The sequence below is a fragment of the Silurus aristotelis genome (assembly GCF_946808225.1).
Source record: "Silurus aristotelis genome assembly, chromosome: 10".
Taxonomy (NCBI): Eukaryota; Metazoa; Chordata; class Actinopteri; order Siluriformes; family Siluridae; genus Silurus; species Silurus aristotelis.
In genome coordinates this window covers 5,202,227-5,223,231 of record NC_139583.1, presented here as the reverse complement: position 1 = coordinate 5,223,231, position 21,005 = coordinate 5,202,227, and the positions used below count along the sequence as shown (strand labels likewise).

At 39.5% G+C, this 21,005-nt stretch overlaps 1 protein-coding gene and 1 long non-coding RNA gene across 6 annotated transcripts in view; both read left to right on the top strand.

The window, feature by feature from the left end:
• The window catches only part of kctd15b (potassium channel tetramerization domain containing 15b), a 33,622-nt gene extending 22,503 nt beyond the window's left edge, over positions 1-11,119 (top strand). For all 5 annotated transcript variants that reach the window (XM_083552494.1, XM_083552493.1, XM_083552492.1 and 2 more), the window contains one exon: positions 9,817-11,119. In XM_083552494.1, coding sequence (XP_083408620.1) covers positions 9,817-9,975 — 159 coding nt within the window. In that variant the 3' untranslated portion in view covers positions 9,976-11,119. The remainder of the gene's footprint in view (positions 1-9,816) is intronic.
• A 5,118-nt stretch (positions 11,120-16,237) lies between these two features.
• On the top strand, positions 16,238-18,969 carry LOC310732201. The gene is made up of 2 exons (XR_014535379.1): positions 16,238-16,928; positions 16,959-18,969. It is a non-coding gene; the product is annotated as an uncharacterized lncRNA (long non-coding RNA).
• The last annotated feature ends 2,036 nt before the right edge of the window (positions 18,970-21,005 follow it).

Below are 21,005 nucleotides of genomic sequence, written 5' to 3'. Positions count from 1 at the left end.
CACACCCCCCACACACACACTTGTATAGGACCAAGGAAACATACAGTGCACAAAATGCTTGTTTTCCTTCACAGACATGTTTTTTTTGTACTTCTAAAAAAAACAGACAGAATGAAAGAACAGAACCAGTAAAGAAAAAAACGGTATGCATAATTTACACACCCCTCCGTTTAAAGCCCTCACTCGTCTCAGTTTTAGAAAGACTCTAGCACCACACGGCCCCGAGCTACTCAAACACACGTATTGCATTTTTTAATGCCATACTTACAATTTCTCAAACAGCCTAAACCACTTCACACTCCTTTTATGGGTTTTTAAATGGGGAGTAACAGAATTAATTGGCCACATCAGCTAACAAACATTTCTCGCTTTGTCTCTGAGTTTTCCTTAGAAGGACGAGGTGGAGGTTTTACACCATTCACATTAATGACAGAACACACACACACACACACACACACACACACACACAGTGTCACAGATGACAAACACTCTGACAGTCGTTTCTAAAATTGTTTGCAGATCATACTTTTGGGCCCTTAAATAATTCGATACTTTTCATAATAAAATATTCATTACATTTATGGATTAAAACTTTTCTGTGAAAGAAACCAATATTGGCAAATACACAATACACACAAAAGTCTGTGGACACCTGACCTTTAGATTTGTATTTGCTTTTTGGAAATCCCATTCCACATGTATTCCCCATTTGCTGTTAAATAAATCCACAAAGATTTGTGCTCAACCAGACACAGGGATGAAAGTGAAGTCAGGTAGTGATTTAGGTGAAGTAAAAAGGCCTGAGCTCTATAGCAGGAGAGCTTACACTCATTTACATTACAGTTACATTTACAGCCTTATTCATATCAACTTATCATTTCATACAACCAAACACTTAAGGGTTAAGGGCCCTGCTTAAGGGTCTAACTGTGGCAACTTGGTGGTGCTGGTATTCCAACTCATGACCTTCTGATCAGAAGTCCAACATCTTAAACACTGTGCTGTGTCTTCCCTACTGCTTCCCAATTTAACCCATGTAAAGCAGATCTTCAGGGAGTTTGTGCACAGTGGTGTTGCCAGATCTTCAGGGAGTTTGTGCACAGTGGTGTTGCCATGCTGTAACATGTTTGGGTCTGCTAGTTTGGGTCTGCTAAAATGTAATGCTACCGCTTCCATAAACGTCCTATTCAACCATGTGCCTCTGAATTAGGGGAATATACAGGGTTGGTCAAAAAAGCGCTCTCACTGCTGCGGCTCGGGTTCGATCCCTGGTCAGGAAACCTACCCCAGCCTTTAGGATTGCGCATCAAATATGCGGATGATCTGCTGTGGCGACCCCTAAAGGGAGAAGCCGAAAGAAAGTTTTACAGGGTTGGTCAAAAAGAATGAACCGATATCATGACTCATTGCTTCGGTTCTTAAGCATCGTCATGGAAGGAGTCAGTGACTATTTGAAAGAGGATGTATCTAAGTTGATGTGAGAATAATACTTATACTAATACTGGAGTTTTGTATTACTTTCCTTAATAAAATATTGCGTAATGAAATCAGTTTATTCTTTTCGAATATATATCACATATGGCTGGAAAAGTCCGGTGTACTAATACTTTTGTACATCATAGTGTATTTTCAGCTATGATCCAGGATGCTTAGTTCTGGTAGTTATTTTGAACAAAATAAATAAAAGCCCACTGCATACTATACTGAATACTATGAAATACTATGAAAATGTCATTTTAAGTGGGTGGTCTTTGGGTGCTGTAGCAATAAATTATCTCTTCACTTCAACTAGGGGACCCAAAACCTGTTCCAGCATGACAATGTGCACAGTGCCAACCCCATGAAGATATGCTTTATGGAGGATCTCCTGTTGTTGAGCTTCAATCCCTATTGAACACCTTTCGGAATGACTTTTTTTTTACCACACCGTCATCAGTACCTGATTTTGCTTACCTTGTGGCTGAAAAAGCACAAATCTCCACAAGCACACTCCAACATCTAGTGAAACATCTGCCCAGATGAGTAGAGGTAAAAAGTGATGCTCAAAATGCACATAATATTCATATGGTCAGGTGTCCACAATACGGACGGACGGACGGACGGACGGACGGACGGACGGACGGACGGACGGACAGACAGACAGACAGACAGACAGACAGACAGACAGACAGACAGACAGACAGACAGATAGATAGATAGATAGATAGATAGATAGATAGATAGATAGATAGATAGATAGATAGAATGAGAGAATGAGAGAACACAGATAGACATACAGTATCATGATAGACATTAAGAGACAGAGAGAGATAGAAACAGCAAGAGTACTACGGCTCGAGAGAGACAGAATAATATTTCTCTGAGAGAATTATCTGTAAGAGGAACAGAAAAAGTGAAGAAAGAGACCAGAGCGAGAGAGAGATTGAGTGTAAGAAGCGAAGGATAAAGAAAAAGTGAGGATGGACTAACATATGTTGAGACAGTGTCCCAAAGCTGGAACTGTGTGAGCAGCTTCATACATCACTGTGATTGAGTACAGGGATCAGTGAGGATGCGATCTTTCCTCCATCACCATGACAGGAACGCAGCCTTAGAGAGAGAGAAAGCATGTCCCTCCTGACGACTCTGACACAAACACACACACACACACACACACACACACACACACACACACACACACACACACACACACACACACACACACCTTTTTCTGGGCTGCTAAGGCACTGCTGATTAAAGCGACTTTACGGCCATGTCTCAGTCCACTAATCCGAAAAAATGCCAAGGGGAGACGCGTGTTTGTGTGTACGAGTGTAGGTGTACGTGTGTGTGTGTGTGTGTGTGTGTGTGTGTGTGTGTGTGTGTGTGTGTGTGTGTGTGTGTGTGTGTGTGTGTGTGCGAGAGACATTCTACTTGCTACCGATGCTGTGTATTCTTCCCTACACACACTTACTTTTACTTAACCAGTTGTGGATTTTACACACACACACACACACACACACACACACACACACACACACACACACACACACACATATCTTATATATATATATATATATATATATATATATATATATATATATATATATATATATATATATATATATATATATATATATATATATATATATATATATGACATTGTACTTGCTGTACACACACATACACACACACATGCACATACACACACAAATTCACTTAACAAGCATTATATTGTATTGTCCCCCCCCCACCCTCCACCACACACACACACACACACACACACACACACACACACACACACACACACAATAGTACGACAGAAGCTGTGAGGGGTGTGTGTGTGTGTGTGTGTGTGTGTGTGTGTGTAACTAAGCAGACTATTCTTATTATACTATCCCTAAGTACCTACAAGGACACTGTGTTATTTCCAAAATTATATTTTTTTGCATGAATTGCATGGTTTTAGTTTGTATAATACATTTATTTTGTAAACAAACACTGTTCTGTCATGACAACATAGAGAACTGTCTGTATTACAGTTTTTTCAGTTGCGTTAGAGAATTTCTCAAATCCTTAATATTTGCAAACCAGTGCATGCATTTCTCAAAACAATGTGTACAAACAGCACAACACAGTGGATTTTTATGCAAAAGCCTGAACCTTTCTCAAAATCCTTAGTTTATCTGTTAAAAGTAAGTATTTGTGTGAATTAACTTCTCATTTCCATCAGAATGAAAAGTCTCTTTGTATATTGATTGCAAGAGACCGGAAAGGATTCACACTTTTACTGTACTCTAATAGTCTTTGTTTGTTTCTTTGTTGTTCATCCATTTTCAGAAGTTGTAATTGTGTGTTTTGCTCCGTCTGTCACCAATTGAAGGTTCACGAGATTCACCTTTGACCTGTTTTAGAGAACCGGTTGATTATTGGTTGATCTGATGCCGTAAACTCGCCTTCATTAGTGACATTCAAGATTCATCTGAACAAATGATCAATTTAATAAACATTTACCAAAAAAAAAGTTTAATATAAATGTTAGATGACAGATGATAACTGGTTTAACCATTTAATGACTTGCGCAATAAACTGATGCCGAGATGTTTTTCGGGGTTAAAACTATTCATGCGAAACCAGTATAATATATTTTGATCATCATGAACATAAACAACTGATAATGTAGGAAACAGCAGACACTCGTACACAATCGATTTTATTAATGTAAAAAAGCATTCGCAATTTAATCAAAGCAACAAGAAAATGTTTTTTATGATGTGCACAAGTGACTAAAAGACATGGAGGTTGAACAAGTCGTTTTGAGAATTTCATTACTGATCTGAGAAACGCTCCAAAGCAACTGAGAAAAACTGTAATATATATATTCTAGAACACCGTCTGAGACTTCCATTTGTCACGATGTTATACTGCGAATGTAGTCCTTATCTGAGATTTACTGTACATCCATAGACTAGAATATGATGATTAATGACTTGGTTCTTTAAACCTCTTTCATAAAAATGAACACATCCTTTTCCGAGTCTTTTAGTTCATTTCGTTTTTTCAGTCCTTTAATCACCTTTATACCATCTATGGGAGTCACGTGATTTAAAAAAACGTGTCAAAAGTTAAACTACTCACTTCTGTTTCCTGTAAATAACCTACAGAGATTTTGTGATGCTTTGCACATGTGCGTTCAGTAGAAAATGAAGGAATCACTTTTTGAGATGACTCGTTCTTCTGAGTCACATCAAAGACTCGTTCAAAATGACCCACCCCTACTGCACACGACTGTGTCCCGCGTTGCTCGTCTGCATTGTGTGTTCCGTCATTGGTTTTGAAGTAGCATGCCTTCGTCTCTGCTCGACTCCAATTGTTTCCCGTACCAGACGCAATAAAAACAATTAGGCAGATTTGTTCGCCGGAGTAATCAACACTGAGTGTGTACATGTGTGTAAAACGGTTACTGGTCCTTGTGTGTGCGTGTAGATTTGCGAGAGCAGGATGCTTGGACAGGTTGGATCATTACTGCTCTATTTAAACGCAGCATAAACCGTCTGCTGCGGAGGAGAGAGAGTGTGTCTCTGTCAGCAAGATCGAGAGAGACTGTGTGTGTGTGTGTGTGTGTGTGTGTGTGTGTGTGTGTGTGTGTGTGTGTGTGTGTGTGTGTGTGTGTGAGAGGGAAGAAAGAATAGCAGAAAGAGCAAAGAATCTTCACAGAAAAGAAACACGGAGAGCAGAGCTTAACTTTCCAGCTTTTCTCAGTTGCTTTGGAGCGTTTCTCCGATCAGAAATTACATTTTTAAAGCTACTTGTTCAACCTCCACATCCTTTAGTCACTGTCGCACATCATAATCATTGTTGCTTCGATTAAATTGCTAATGCTTTTTTACATTCATTTAATTGATTGTGTACAAGTGTCTGCTGGTACCGACATTATCAGTTGTTTAAATCATGTTGATCAAAATATATTATACTGGTTTCACCTGAAAAGAGCTTAACCCTTCAATTGATGAATTGTGCAGCTGAATCTTAAATTTCCCTAATAAAGGCGAGTTTACGGCATCAGACCAACCAATGATCAACTAGTTCTCTAAAACAGGTCAAAGGTGAATCTCGTGAACTTTCAAATGCGACAGAGCAAAACACAAAATTATATTGTCTAAAAATAAACAACCAGAAATTATTGAACACCATTTCAGTACAGAAAAAAAAGTACGAATCAAACATGCAACCAAATAAATATGTGTACTGTTTCATAAACGCCGTACAGAAGATATTCATCCTCGTGCATTTTCAATCATTGTGATCCAAACCGTAGTTTATATCAGGAAATACTGAAACCGTTCGCCGTCACGAATTAAACATTTTAACAATCTTGTTTGTAAACAATGACAGAAGGACTTGTTATTCTGATGGCATTGAGATGTTCATTGACACAAATACTTCTATGAGGTGGACTAAGGATTTTGAGAAAAGTACAGGCTTTTGTATGAAATCCATTGTGTAGTGCTGTTTGTATGCATTGTTTCGAGAAATGCACTCGCTGATTCACAAATATTAAGAAAGATCCGTGAAAACGCTCCAAAGCAACCGAAAAACTGTAAAATCAAAAAGAGAGCTTGTCTCCTCAGAAAATCCCCCAAAATCTATCACCAAAGTAAATACTAGAATACTTACAAAACATATAACTCCATATGAACTCTGTCATAATCAAAACTCTGTAAAATGCTATAACATCTCATCATACTCACCTTTGAATTGAACAGCCAAAACAATAAACAAACAAACTCCTAATAGTAATGGACTTGAAATTGTGATTTCCATCTCAGCCATTTTTCTATTAGCGGTTCGAGTGGAAACGCAGTGCCTGAGTCGGAGACTTTTCCGTGTAGATGTTCTGAGTGAATTATTTACCACATCACTCCAAATCCTAACCCAAGTTTCAGCCGGTATAACAGTGTAAAATTACATTGATAGGCATTTGTCTGTGCTATAGTGGGTTTCTGATGGATACATTTACTTTTTTGCTGTTGATCTACACACACTAATGCAAACAACCAAACAAAAAGCAGAATTTGTGCAAGTTAATTTAAAATCAAATAAAAAAATAAAAAAAAACAGAAACTAATCCTTGATTTAGATTCATATTTAGACTTCTGGCTGAAGGCAATCCTGTTTGCTTTGATTATCCTGAGATGTCTCTAGAACTTGACTTGAGGCCACCTGTAGCAAATTCAATTGATTAAATATGATTTAGAAAGGCACATTCCTTGTGTGTGTGTGTGTGTGTGTGTGTGTGTGTGTGTGTGTGTGTGTGTGTGTGTGTGTGTGTGTGTGTGTGTGTGTGTGTGTGTGTGTGTGTGTGTTTGTGTGTGAGAGATCCCACAATTACCAGTCCATGTCGCACCAAAGCCAAGCCATGACATTCAGTCTTCATAGCCCCCAGTAATTCAAGACCTAGACCTTGGCAAGGGTATTCAATTATTTCTAAAGTTTTGGAAGCTTCCAGGAGCAGAGTTGATGCTATTATCCTGGCATGGAGGAAGTTAGGAACCCAAAAGGACACTTCTTGGAGATGCTGATCCACCAAAATCAGGTCTTTGGTCAGGGAGCTTAATTAAAACCAAAATAGAGCTTTGAAAGTTCTTCACAGAAATGGGAGAACCTGCTTGGAAATAGAACAATCCCAGAGGTGATCCATCAATCTGGCCTTTATGGTACAGTGTCTAGAGAGAAGCCGTTTTGAGTTTAGTTGGCAGTTTAGTAGGAATTCTGTATTGGTTTAATGAGACCAAATTTGAAGTTGTTTAACTACACTGAACTTCACGTGCTGATGTCTGGCAAAACACAGGCATTTCTCAACTACCTGGCATTGTACTGCATGAGATCGGGAAATTGGTCAAAAATGTTGGAAGATGAGTATAAAGTATAGTCTAATACGGCGAGAAAAAAACCTGAATGTTACACCTTGCAGCATGACAACAACCTGATGCAATCTGGTAACACAATGGCTTCTGGACAGGTCCTTGAATTGTCTAGACAATGTCTAGCCTTTAATTACAGAGAATATGTGTGTATAGACCAGTGCTGGACAGTAAAGAAAGTAAATGTATTTCGTTACAGTACCTAAGTAGTATCTGTATAATGTATCTGTACTTTACTGAAGTATTTCCATTTGGGGAAAATTTTACTTTAACTTCACTACATTTCAAAGTCTAATATCTTACTTTTCAGTACATTTTGCGAAATCAGTCGTTCATTTTTATTTATGAGGATTAAAACTTAACTGCCCAAACACACAGCGATCCACCAATCAGGGTCGTGCGCTCACTCTGTTTTAAACTTGTTTCGATTGGCGCTTGGTGTATCTACTTATTACCAAGTTCAGCATCAGAGCATCAGATCATCAGCAAGCAGAAGATTCGGGAGGAATAAATGATGAAGAAACTCCTGACTCGAACGTTAAAAAGAGGTTTTGGGCTCATGATCATTATAATAGATTTTAATCAGTGTTTGACTCATTAATATCATTTTATTAATAGATTGCTGTGAACCTTTTCACATAAACTGAGTTGATTAAGTAAAGAGTCTTGCGATTAAAAATTATAATAGGAACATTCTAGCCATAATACATCACAGTACTTTGGATACTTACATTTTTTACTTTTATTTAGGTGAAAGTTTAAAGGGACACTTTTACTTTTAACGGAGTCACATTTTACCAAGAGGATCTCTACTTTAACTCGACTAGATGCTTTGTGTACTTTGTCCACCAATAGTATAGACCATCAATTATCTGCCCATCAAATCTGAGAGGATCTGCTATGAAGAATGGAAGAATCTTTAAAAATCAGTGTGTACAAAGCTTAGCGAAGGGATAAACCTGCTGCTTCTGCAAAAGTACAAAATAAAGGGTCTGAATCATCATGTCAGTGAAAAATACTAGAAACTTTCCATTATTGGTTATTGTTTGATTACTAACAAAGCAAATGTAATAGGTTACTATATTATATATCAAGTGTGTTCCACATTTTTGGAGCCCAAACCCCTCTTCACTTTCCTGCTTTGTCTAATAGCCAACATTGTGTGGTATTTAAGCTCCCACTGCTGAACAATACACATACATGTGTTGATCTGCTGTATCCGATCCTGTGGGATTAGGGGGAGGATTTACTCCCACTCGTTCATTCTTCATCATTCACAAACCTCACATTCTCATCTGGCTGCATGCTGACTCGACTCCTCTCATCCACGCTGTAAATCAAATTAGCGAAAGATTTGGCCGCATACTCAGGGTTGCCGTTCTTGAAAAGCAAGACAAGACTGCAAAACATTTACATTTATTTATTTTGTGGATTCTTTTATCCGGAGCCACTTAAAGTGCTGGCAGGAATTTAATCCAAACATTAATGACATCGGACACGAACGCTCTGCTCCACAGTGTCTCCGATTTGCCGCCGCATTGCGTTCGAGTAATTTGTATTTTCCGTCGAATGTTTGAAAACGGATGAAAGGCCACGATGGGAACACATTTCCATATGTTCGGATTTAGGTTCTTATTTCTGCTATAGTTTCTGCTGTAATGTTTTTCACTCTAAGGGACTAATCATGATAAATGGCCACAGAGAGGCTGTAATCCTCCCTCTCATGGCCCGAAACTCGATTGCATGGTTCTCGTTGTCCCTGTAGAAAATTCTAGAACAAGTTGAAGAGGGCCACAAGGGTCAGTCAGCTGGGAAAAACTCTGTATTCCTTCCAGTAACTTCATACAGTATTAGGGTTATATGTGAGGATCTGTTGTTTTACATTGGACATTGACTTTGTCAAAAAAGCACAGGTAGTCCCAGAGTCCCAATGATCTGACTTACGATTTTTCGATTTTACGTTGATGAATGTTAAAATTTCCGGGCGGCATTTTAACTTCCATACGATACGTTGTGATGCTGCCAGGATGTGCGCATTGAGACGTCTTACTTTTAGAGCGCCGATTTCTTTCTGGTTTTGGTGTTTCAAAGCGCAATGTTAGCTCTTGTCTCTCTTCTTTTTATCTACGTTGCCAGACACTGAAACAAATTGATGCCACATACATATATACTGTAAACTTTATACAGTACAGTACTGTAAATTTCTCTGTTTTGCTAAATTATCTACTGTGATTTGTTAAATCAACGAATTAGTACCAAATTACAGTACACTACCACCATACTTACCACCATTCTTTAAGACTCCTGGGTAGGCTAGGCCATGTCTCGACTTTTCCAATTATGATGGTGTCATATAAATTTCTATCTATAACTTATTTGTTTTTTGTTTTTGTTTACCCTCTCTTCCCTGCAGGTGCTGGAGCGTTTGTTCCAGAAGGGCTTCAGCGTAGCGGCGTCGTGCGGGGGCGGAGTCGATTCCTCCCAGTTCAGCGAGTACGTCTTGTGTCGTGAGGACAGGCGGAGCCAAAACATGAACACGCCCCTCAGGATAAAACAGGAGCCGCTGGACTAGAGACGCTCGCTCATATCACTGACACAGACTGATCTGCCCTGAGACCCTAAGACTTACACATACACACACAGACACATAAACATAAACATATATACACATTTACAGATGTCCGCCTGGTACCCGAAACGGAATGTAACACAAAACACACAAGAACAACCCCAAAGAACCGGAAAACACAGCACAGGCAGATCCTCACTCTGAATAATGGCACTCCATCCGGCCAATAAAAATCCGGTTTCTCCCACAAGCTCCCTCCCTTCCGTCAGTGAAGCGAGCGAGGTGTATTCAGGGATGCCCTGTTTTTTCCACCGCCTTCCCTAATCGCCGGCAAAGTGCCACAGTAACACCACAGAGAACGCTACGGTGCAGTAAACAGACTCTGTTCTCAGAAGACCGTCTAAAAACAAAACTATTGTCTCATGTTATTGTTGTTTATAAAATCAAAAAAAAAAAAAGAACACTTTATTATTTGTCTGCCACCATGATGTATACAGTCCCCAATGCTACAGTTTTTATGTCCTTTTTTTTTATGTATCTTTTATTGTATGAAGGATGAACGCGAGTCATGCTCACGTGAAAAGCGAGTCGCTGCTTCTCTGAAACACTCCCGCAGCCCGAGGCGGCGCGGTTAACACACCGCGCACTGTAATGAATCCCGAGCCAAGAGAAGGCCGTTTTGTTTAAACAGAGCTGCAAGCAAACACGAGTATTACTAAAGCTCATTTCCTGCAGCAGGCCCAGGTAACACAGAGCCTCGTTGTGTGTAATACGACTCTCACAACATATCGCTGAACATTCATCTGCAGCATACGCCAGCGTGTGTTCAGAAAAGCAATGTTGGAGTAGTTGATATTCATCTCGAACTTTTTCATGATCCTAGTCCATTCAGACCCACTGAAACAGTCGAGCGTACCAGCTCGAGTACTTCAGTACATACATCTGCACTTAGACGGACACAGGGCTCAGCTTTGAGCCGTGCCTGCTGGCGATTCCAGGGAACAGGAAACCCCATGCAGAGCTAGCATAGCGCACCATGGACCATAGTGAACGCAACCCGAGTGCCAGTAGCTCATTAATCGTGAATACATTACATTATTGTTGTGGTTATTAAATACGGTGTATTAAATTTCTTTCTTTCAAGGTAGTGTGTGGTAGCTGAATTCCTCACTCTTTTCACAGGTTTGGATGAGTAACAATGCGTTCGCTTCTCAAGATCCTAATGCACTCAAAGAGCTTAAAACCTACAGCTGGGAAAATGTGGTGTTGTTTTTTTTAATTCTGTAATATTCGGGTAAGGTTTCCTGAGGAGAAACTCCGATCTATAATCAGGAGAAATGACAAGATGTGGATCATCAACGTGCAGCCAATCAGAACAAGGCTCTACTCGCCTGTCAATCATTTGACTTTTTACCTGAAAGTGCTTGAGCTTGAGGATTTGTAGATCACAGCTAACTGCTGACTGAGGCCTTAAATAAAGGGAAACACATTTCTGACAGGATTCACACTCTGAAAATATATCCTGGTCCTCTTTAAAATGGCAGAAGATCAGCCAATGTTTCACTGAATCGTTCCCCCGTGATAGTGTGGGATATGTGGATCTCATCTGGACCACTTTATGATGATTGGCAAACTGAAAATATAAACGGTTGTTAGTGTGATATCATTAGGATATTTTATTCAAAAATGTATGATATGGCCAAAGGTTTGTGGACACTTGCATTGTGTGTGTGTGTGTGTGTAAAATATTTTATTTGGAATTAATTGACTTTTACTATATGAATAAATTCAAGTCTGAGAAGGTTTTCCGTTTAGATTCAGCTACAGGAGCATTAGAGTGGGGTTGAAATCAAAGCATTGTGCAGGACACTCTGGTTCTTCTACTCCAACTTTTTCACAGGGAAATCATTATTCTGGAAGGGCACACTGATCAGGCATAACATTATGACCACCTGTCTAATATTGTGTTGGTCCCCTTTTGCTGCCAAAACAGTTCTGACCCATCGAGCATTACCAGCATAAACTTCTTCAGCAGTTTGAGCTACAGGATCTCGTCTGTTGGATCGGACCACACAGATCAGCCTTCGCTCCTCACGCGCATCGATGAGCCTCGGCCGTCCACGACCCTGTCGCCAGTTCACCACTGTTCCTTCCTTGGAGCACTTTTGATAGATACTGACCACTGCAGACCAGGAACATCCCACAAGAGCTGCAGTTTTGGAGATGCTCTGACCCAGTCGTCTAGACGTCACAATTAGTCAGCACTCGCTCAAATCCTTAAACTTGCACATTTTTCCTGCTTCTAACACGTCAACGTTGAGGACAAAATGTTTACTTGCTGCCTAATAAATAAATCCACCCACTAACAGGTGCCATGATAAGGAGATCATCAGTGTTCTTCAATGTTATAATGTCACAATGTTATGGCTGATCAGTGTATATATTTCAATTCCATGCTTTCAAATTTGTGGCAACTGTTTTGAGAAAGAGCAACAGATAAATGTAAATGGTCAGGTGACCATATATAATATATACTAGATTTTAACTGTCTCAATGTCTTTCTGTCTGTCTCACTGTCTGATTGTCTATCTCTCTTTCCCTTGTCTTGTTTGCTCCACCTCTTTCTTTCCTCCTCTGTATATCTTCCTCTCTCTCTCTCTCTCTCTCTCTCTCTCTCTCTCTCTCTCTCTCTCTCTCTCTCTCTCTCTCTCTCTCTCACTCGCTCTGTGTGTGTGTGTGTGTGTGTGTGTGTGTGTGTGTGTGTGTGTGTGTCTGTTTCTTGCATACTCCACTACTTTTACCCAAAACACTTTTTGATAAAAAAAAAAAAAAATACACCCCTGTTTCGATTTGCCTCATCGAATTTGAAAAATGTGTGTGCATGTGTGTGTGTGTGTGTGTGTGTGTCCTGGTTTTAGACTTAAATCTGAAAAATACTCATTAAGAAGTTGATTAGTTTAATTAAGTCCAGATCTGTTGGCTTTAGAGCTGCATTTGTTGATTAAATGCCAGTTGATCGAGAGAGAGAGAGAGAGAGAGAGAGAGAGAGAGAGAGAGTGTGTGTGTGTGTGTGTGTGTGTGTGTGTGTGTGTGTGTGTGTGTGTGTTGGATCTGATAGCCTGGAGCAAAGTACTGCCCCCTGTAGGGAAGCCTAATCAAGCCAGGCTTTGTTCTGATCCAGCGTTGACTCAGTCTTCTCATCCCATCCATCACACAGAATGATCGACCACCCCTTTCATGTGCGAAGGGTGGTGTGTGTGTGTGTGTGTGTGTGTGTGTGTGTGTGTGTGTGTGTGTGTGTGTGTGTGTGTGTGTGTGTGTTTGTGTGTGTGTGTGCGTCAGAAGTTATAAGAGAAGCAATGCCAGTGGAGATGTTCCACCCCCACTGTGACACACCACCATAACCCACCTACAGGACCCCTTGAGTTCATATATACACACACACACACACACACACACACACACACACACACACACACACACACACACACACACAGAACCCAGAAAGTATAAAGCTACACCACAGTTCTGCACTGTATTTTGTCCAGTTCAGCAGAATGCATATTCATAAACTGTAACAAAAATTGGAATTGATTTTCCTCTTCCTGTTTTTTCTCACATGCTGTAGAACATTGCAGCAGCAGAACCTGCACCAAACCAAACTCATTTAAATCGTGTCATTCATTTTAAAGCCCCAACTGTGAAATAATTAGACCATTTACATCATGTTATTCTGTCTATCACACCTGTTTACGCAATATGTGATGCCTGAATCGTGAACCACGTCTCTGGTTATCATGAGCCACTCCCATTACAGAATATTAATCAGTAACCTCCATCAATTATTGAGTAACTACAGTGAAAGTTCAAGGAACTAAAAAATATGGAGTAATAATATTGAGGAATGTAAGGCTCAACCTGACAACCACTTCAGACATTTTAACACACTGACGTTATGATTAGTGCAGAAGCACAGATTATTTTGAACTAATCAAAACAACCAGCAATATTCAAGAGACCTGAATTTCCCAGTCATATGTGGTTCTTCACAAAGGCACACAATTGTATGAATTTGGGATGAATGTGAACACTGACTGCACCCCAGGCCTCCTCACCTCACCTACATCAGTACCTGACTTTACTCACACCCTTGTGTCTGAATGAGCACAGATCTCCACAAAATCTAGTGGACCATCTTCCTAGAAGAATGGAGGTGGAGTAGGACGTTCAAAAAGCACTTGATTTTCATGGTCAGGTCTCCACAAACTTTTGTCCATATACTGTAAACACTGCCTTATCCCTAGTGATTATTTCTTTCATTGTTTAAACAGTTAAAAATATTTAATGTTTAAACCAAGAACTGCTTGTAAATGTGATGAAAAAACACTTGGGTCCCCCTCTGAAGATTTCAGCTTTATGCTGAGAGAGAATTGGGACTAAGTAAAGTGGTAGCTCAGTGATTAAAGCTCTGGGTTACTGGTCAGAAGATTGGAGTTCCAGCCCTGGTATCACCAAGCTGCCGCTCTTGGGGCCCTTAACCGTCTGTGGTTCAGGGGTGCTGTATCATGGCTGACCCCATGCCCTGTTCCCAGCTTCCTAACATCACTGGGATATGCAAAGAAAGAATTTTATGTGCTGTAAAGTACAAGTGACATGTATAAAGCACCTTTCCTTCCCCCTCATCGGCCACTGCACAAAGATCTTTGCACCTGATTCCCAGATAATGAGCACCAGTATATAAAGTCTCATATTTGACCTTCATGCTTTTTTGTCATCGACTGTTTTTCACTTGTTTATGCTCACGTCCCTACGTCTCCGTTCACACAAATTTCTGCACTTGCCTCCTCTTCTGAGGATTTTTTTCTAAATGAGTCAAACCAAGCGAAAACATTTACAACTATGTGGCAGACACCTTTTATCCAAAGCAAATCATGTCAAGAGTTATCTCATTTATACACCTGAGAGTTGAGGGCCTTGCTCAAGGGCCCAGCAGCGGCAATTGATGGTGCTGGAATTTAAGCTCATGGCTGGTCATAAATCCACCATTTTAACCACTGAGCTCTAACTTCCCAAATGTAATGTAAAGTGTTGAAAATATTTTTTTAGATCATGCCAGTACTCCCATAGAAAGTAAGTGCTTTATACTGGTCACATTACAGCACAGTGAAATTCTTTCTTTGATGTTAAGAAGCTGAAGTCAGCGCGCAGGGTCAGCCATGATACAGTGCCCCTGGAGCACAGAGAGTTAAGGGCCTTGCTCAAGGGCCCCAAGAGTGACAGCTTGGTGATACCGGGGCTTGATCCCCAACTTCCTGCTCACTAACAGAGCGCTGCATTGGGATTGGGATCCCACAGGTCCCGCAGGACCCAATGAAAATCTCATAAGAGTGGGCGGTTTCGTCTTTGTCGTGGGTGGCCAATCATATAAAGCGCAAGGCCTGCCAATCTCGCAGATCCCACTAGTTGTAATGTTTTGTTTAAAAGTTGTTTATAAGTTGAGGTCGCGTAAGGGACACACACGTTGCGGGAGCAGGACACACGTTTACAGACCTGAAGGACATGTCCCTGCTGTTTGTACTCGACTCTTCACTCTTCAAGCAATCAGGAACGCAGCACTCAAAGCAGGTGTTTTGTTTAGTAAACAGCTCATTTATTTCTTTACAAAATAGGTACAAATACAGAAGTTTGTAGTTTTTGATTTTTTTTCTTCTTCACACAAACAGGAAAAAAATTCCAGATATGTACAGAGTTTTACCAAAAATAAGGTCGTTCTAATAAACACATGGTCTTGTAAACAATATTTACAAATTATTCATCCGTTGAAACGTCGATATTTTGCCAACATCAGTAATACTTTCCTAACTCTAATCCTCATAACATTTTGGCTAAAAAGCTGGAGTAGAAATGTCCTGCTCGAAAATCGGAAACCATAAAAAATAATTATTAAAATCGTCACAACCGGACACATAGGTTAATTTGTGCTTTGTTCTAAAGTACTAGTGTTTGTTCTTAAACTGTTCCCGTAATCGAACCGCGTTGAAACGTGGTAGATGTCAATCCCAATGAGCAACAACGACATTGAAATAATAATAAAAACTTCCCTTTTACTGCAATACTGGCGAAGGTGCAGAGTTGAACACAGCACATTGCTGAAATACATTAGTAACATAACATCTCAGTATTTTATATATATATATATATATATATATATATATATATATATATATATATATATATATATATATATATATTCTCTCTTTTTTTTATCTTTTTTTAAAATCAAACAAATAGTGCTGTTTAAAAAAATGTGTAATAAAAAAAACTGTGAAAAAAATTCTGTCATTGCCTGTTAAAAAAAACATTATAAATTACAAAGCAATAATAACAACAAAACAAAAAATAAAATAAAAATGTGCATAGAAATAAAGCGCTCTTTTTTCAGGACCAGACTGAATGTAGAAACGTCAGAGACTCGCAACGAAATCTGTGGTAATGACATTTGTTTGAGCGTGACGTCGAGGTGAAGTTAAAAAAAAAGTATTTTTTTATACACAAACCTTTAAATTCGACTTTATAATTCAATGCAGTGCAAAATACAACTGAAGAAAAAAAAAAACCAGCGGCTCTGACATCATGAGTGTGTGGAAATGTGTGTGTTAAATAAGAGCTACAGTCTTTAGGGGTGATGAAGAGAGGAATGTGATTTCACTATCAAAATGCGTTCATGGAGTATCGCTAAAAAAAACAACAATACAGCCAAAAGATTGTGAACACCTGACCATAAAATGTGCTTTTTGAACATCCTGTTCCACATTTAGTTCCCATTTCCTGTTACAATAAACTTTTCCAGGAAGATGTTCCACTAGATTTTGGAGTGTGCTTGTGGAGATTTGTGCCCATTCAGCAAAATGCGTGTTAGTAAATTCAGGTAGTCAAGTCAAGTCAAGTCAAGTCAAGTCAAGTCAAGTCAAGTCAAGTCAAGGTAGTGAAGTAGGTGAGGTGAGGAGGCCTAAAGTGCAGTCAGCGTTCACATTCAACCAAGGTGTTCAATAGGGTGTAATAGCTCTATAGCAGGAGATCTTCCTCTCCAACCCATGTAAAGCAGATCTTCATGGAGCTGGGCTTTGTGTCATAGTTCAAGTGAAGGAAAAATTTCATGCTACAGCATCGAAAAATATTCTATACAATTGTGTGCCTCCAAATTTGTGTAACAGTTTGGGGCAGAAAAACATCTGGCTGGAAAAGTCAAGTGTCCCAATACTTTTTTCCGTATAGTGTAGCTTTGGATAGCAGAAATCTCAATTAACATTAACATCTGGTTTTAGTGAGTGAGAAAACCATCTTCTGTTCATTTTCTATACAATATAAAGTCTGGATTTTTTTCTTTCTTCTAAATAAGTGCTACAAAACAAAAGCTGAACTTCAGTGAGCAAACTTCTAGAACCAGGAGAAAACTTATAATAATAATCACTCAGCCAATTACAAACACAATTTCTACCTTAGTGTAAATGTAGATGATTAGCCAAGACCTGATTACGCTAGAATGTAGCTAACAGGTAAAGTTTGTAGTGAACCTTATTAGCAAACTATTTATAGCTAAGTGTGCCAGGTAAACTACATTTTCCATTGAGACGTAACTTTTTCCCATGTCATTTGCCCGATGCTAAACTTGTGGTTATATAGCTGCTCTTTATATTAGGCTCATAGCGTCTGGTGCACTAAAATTCAGACCGTGTCTCGGTTCATCGCCTCTATTTGGAAACAAACAGAAAAAAATGTCTGCCTCGATGTCGTAAAGTCTGAATCGTTCAGTCTAACAAGTCCAATATGTGTTTTTTTTTAAAGTCTAAAATAGCTGCATGGTGAATCTGCGAATCGGACGGTTTGGACGTGTTTACACTGATGAGGACGACGTGGTGAGTCAGGAGTGGGACGCCTGGCGGGACGTGATGAGCATGTGAACGTGTGACGGTTTGGTAACAGCGTGTACATTTACTGATACAGTGTGAGCTCAGTGTCGGTGCTGCTGTAGTGCACGCTCGCACTTCCGAACTCCAGGAGGTGGAAACACAAACTGTGCATTTATAAATACACTAACGTAGTGAAATTACATGAGGGAACTGAACACACTGGAATATCAAAATTCAAAACACTGGGAAAGCTTGAGGACTGGGTTCAGGAACCGGCGTTCGTTTTCTCATCGTTTTGTTCTTAACTCAGTGGTTCTCCAAGTGAGAAATATTGATATGGCAGGTAAGGCTTTATACGTTTTTTTCATTAATATTTATTAATGCTTTTTTCTATCACACTGATCAGGCATAACATTATAACATTATAACATTATGATCTCTTCATCATGGCAAGTGAACATTTTGTTCTCGAAGTTGACGTGTTAGAAGCAGGAAAAATGGGCAAGCGAAAGGATTTTGCGAGTTTGACAAGGGTTCAATTGTGATGACTAGACGACTGGGTCCAAGGAAGGAACAGTGGTGAACGAATGGGAGCGAAAGCTGGACCGTGTGGTCCGATCCAACGGACGAGCTCCTGTAGCTCAAACTGCTAAAGAAGTTCATGATGTTGATGTTTGATGGATCAGGACTGTTTTGGCAGCAAAAGGGGGACCAACACAATATTAGGCAGGTGGTCATAATGTTATGCCTGTTCGCTGTATTTCTAATCTAGAGCCACAGCGGATGAAGTCTTCAAGATTCTTGACAGTTATCTCACAAAGCACAAGCTGAAATTATGTAATTCTTCTTATTGACTTGCCATATGCATTTGCTCTGTTTTGCACAGACTGCAAAGTGACAGTAAGGTAAAGCGATAACTACACTTTTATTTTTGACCTTGATGCAATTTGATGTTATTGGTTAGCACTTAGCATTTTTTCGTGGTTACGGTGGACAGAACCACTTGAGAACCACTGCTTTAACTGAACTCCGAATTTGGTAAAAAGAACGATAAGATTTTCAATATATGCTTCCTATAGATATGTTTCCCCAAAACCCTTGACTTGATTCTTCCTTGCTGAATGAACCACATACAAAAGGTTCATAAAATGTATACTTTTATGTTGAATGTTCTGAATACGTTCAGTCAACTCCATTATCAATTACAGGCACCGTGCAGCACAACAAGCACAAAGACCTGCTGGATCCTTAACAATATTTTCCACTCCAATATTTTGTAACAGAGGTGTTTACTCAGGTCGGAAGTCCGAGCTTTAAAGCGGGCCACTCAAGATCTTCCACATCATCCAAACCATGTAAAGCATATCTTCATGGAGCTGGATTTGTGAACAGGGACATTGTCACGGTGGAACAGTTTTGGGTCTCCTAGTTCAAGTGAAGGGAAAATTTGATTCTACAAAATCCAAATAAGTCCTTTACAATTGTGCACCTCCATCTTTGTGCAAACAGTTTGAGGAACAACCACATATGGTTAAAAGAATCGGGTGTTCCCAATACTTTTGATCAAATAGTGTGGAATTTAAGACCGTTTTCTTTTTCGATCTCATTCCATGCACCATTTTACAAAATTGTACTGTGGTTTTGTCATGAAATAAAATGCGATCTGGGCCAATTCCACTTGAGTAATGCAGCTAAAGTGACCCAGATGAACCAGAAAGAACAATCCAACAATCTTTTCTTAGATGCTACTAAACAAATCCTGGGTCCTTTGTGCTGATTTTCAGGTGCCATTGAATTCTGGAGTTGACTTTATAGCATGTGAAATCCATTCAAATGATTCATTCGGACCGTTAGATTATATTTTCTTATAGACTTCTGTCTTAATCTTTACTCTGAAATCTCACACTCCTGCACTCCAGGATTACTCTGTTGTGAAGCTGCCGTGTTCAACGATCATGAACGTAAGTTAGAGACATTAGAAACAGCACCACAGACGGCACACGGACACAAAACATTAGCCCGAACACTTCACAGGCGGATTGCGTATTGCTGTATTGATGAGCGCTGCTGGCGTGTGACCGTTGATTAAAACGTTTGAAATGGAGAACTTTACACGTGCGTTATGAAAAAAATATATATATTTACATCATTGACCTAAAAATCTTTTGTAGTTATCAATTAGTAGATGTTTTTTTTAACCCCTTCAGACCCTGTAAGAGGTGCGTTAAAGCTCAATACACGATTTATAACGTTTTTCTTTCATTATATAATGAAGTAAAAAGGAACATGTTAGTGTTTAATGGGTGGATATGTAGTCCCACAGGACCGAGAGCTGGGTTTTGGATTATATTAGGCAAGGTTTAGGACTACAGATGTCTTTGAAGAGTGAAGAAGGGTTAAGAATTGGTTTGGAAGTCCATCATGAAGTAGATTTGTTATGTGTACCACAGCGGCAGGTGGTCAGGGCCAGCAAAGCTTTTTCTGCTGGCCAGCAGAAGCACTGACTTACATTTATGACCTAAATTCTAATATTTGTTTCATGAAACTGTATTAATTTATTCCCAACAGTTTATTCTTTTTATTTGGTAGTGTTTTTCTTGGCTGCTCTGCTTCCAGTACGTGTATGTGGATGTTAACATATTTGTCCAATCAGATTTCAGCCTCTATGTGCTGCCATGTCAATCTAATCTGCCCAGAGCCTTCAAAGTCAGTACTGCTGGCCTTTTTACCTTAGTCTCTATTAGCAACGGGTCTGTTTCTTTTACCCGGTTTTACGTCGATTCTGTAACATAGTGCAGAACATTTGTTGCATGCTAACACATAAACCTGACCAAATTTCATAAATTCGTGGCTTTTTTGTGCCAAGTTATGATGAGACAATAATTTTGATGATTATAAACAAATCTTTCATACGTTTTCTCTGTGAAATTTTTTGACCAGAAATTATTCAGGGTCTGGAGGGGTTAAATAAATTAATAAATAAATACCGTTTTGGACTTTTTTGTTAGTCTAAAGTTCCTGAATGTCATGAATTTAGTGTGTATAAATAATGCTGCATAAACCTTGTATGACTTATATATCTAATATAGTGTTGCAAACCACCCCACATGAAGGCCACGCCTC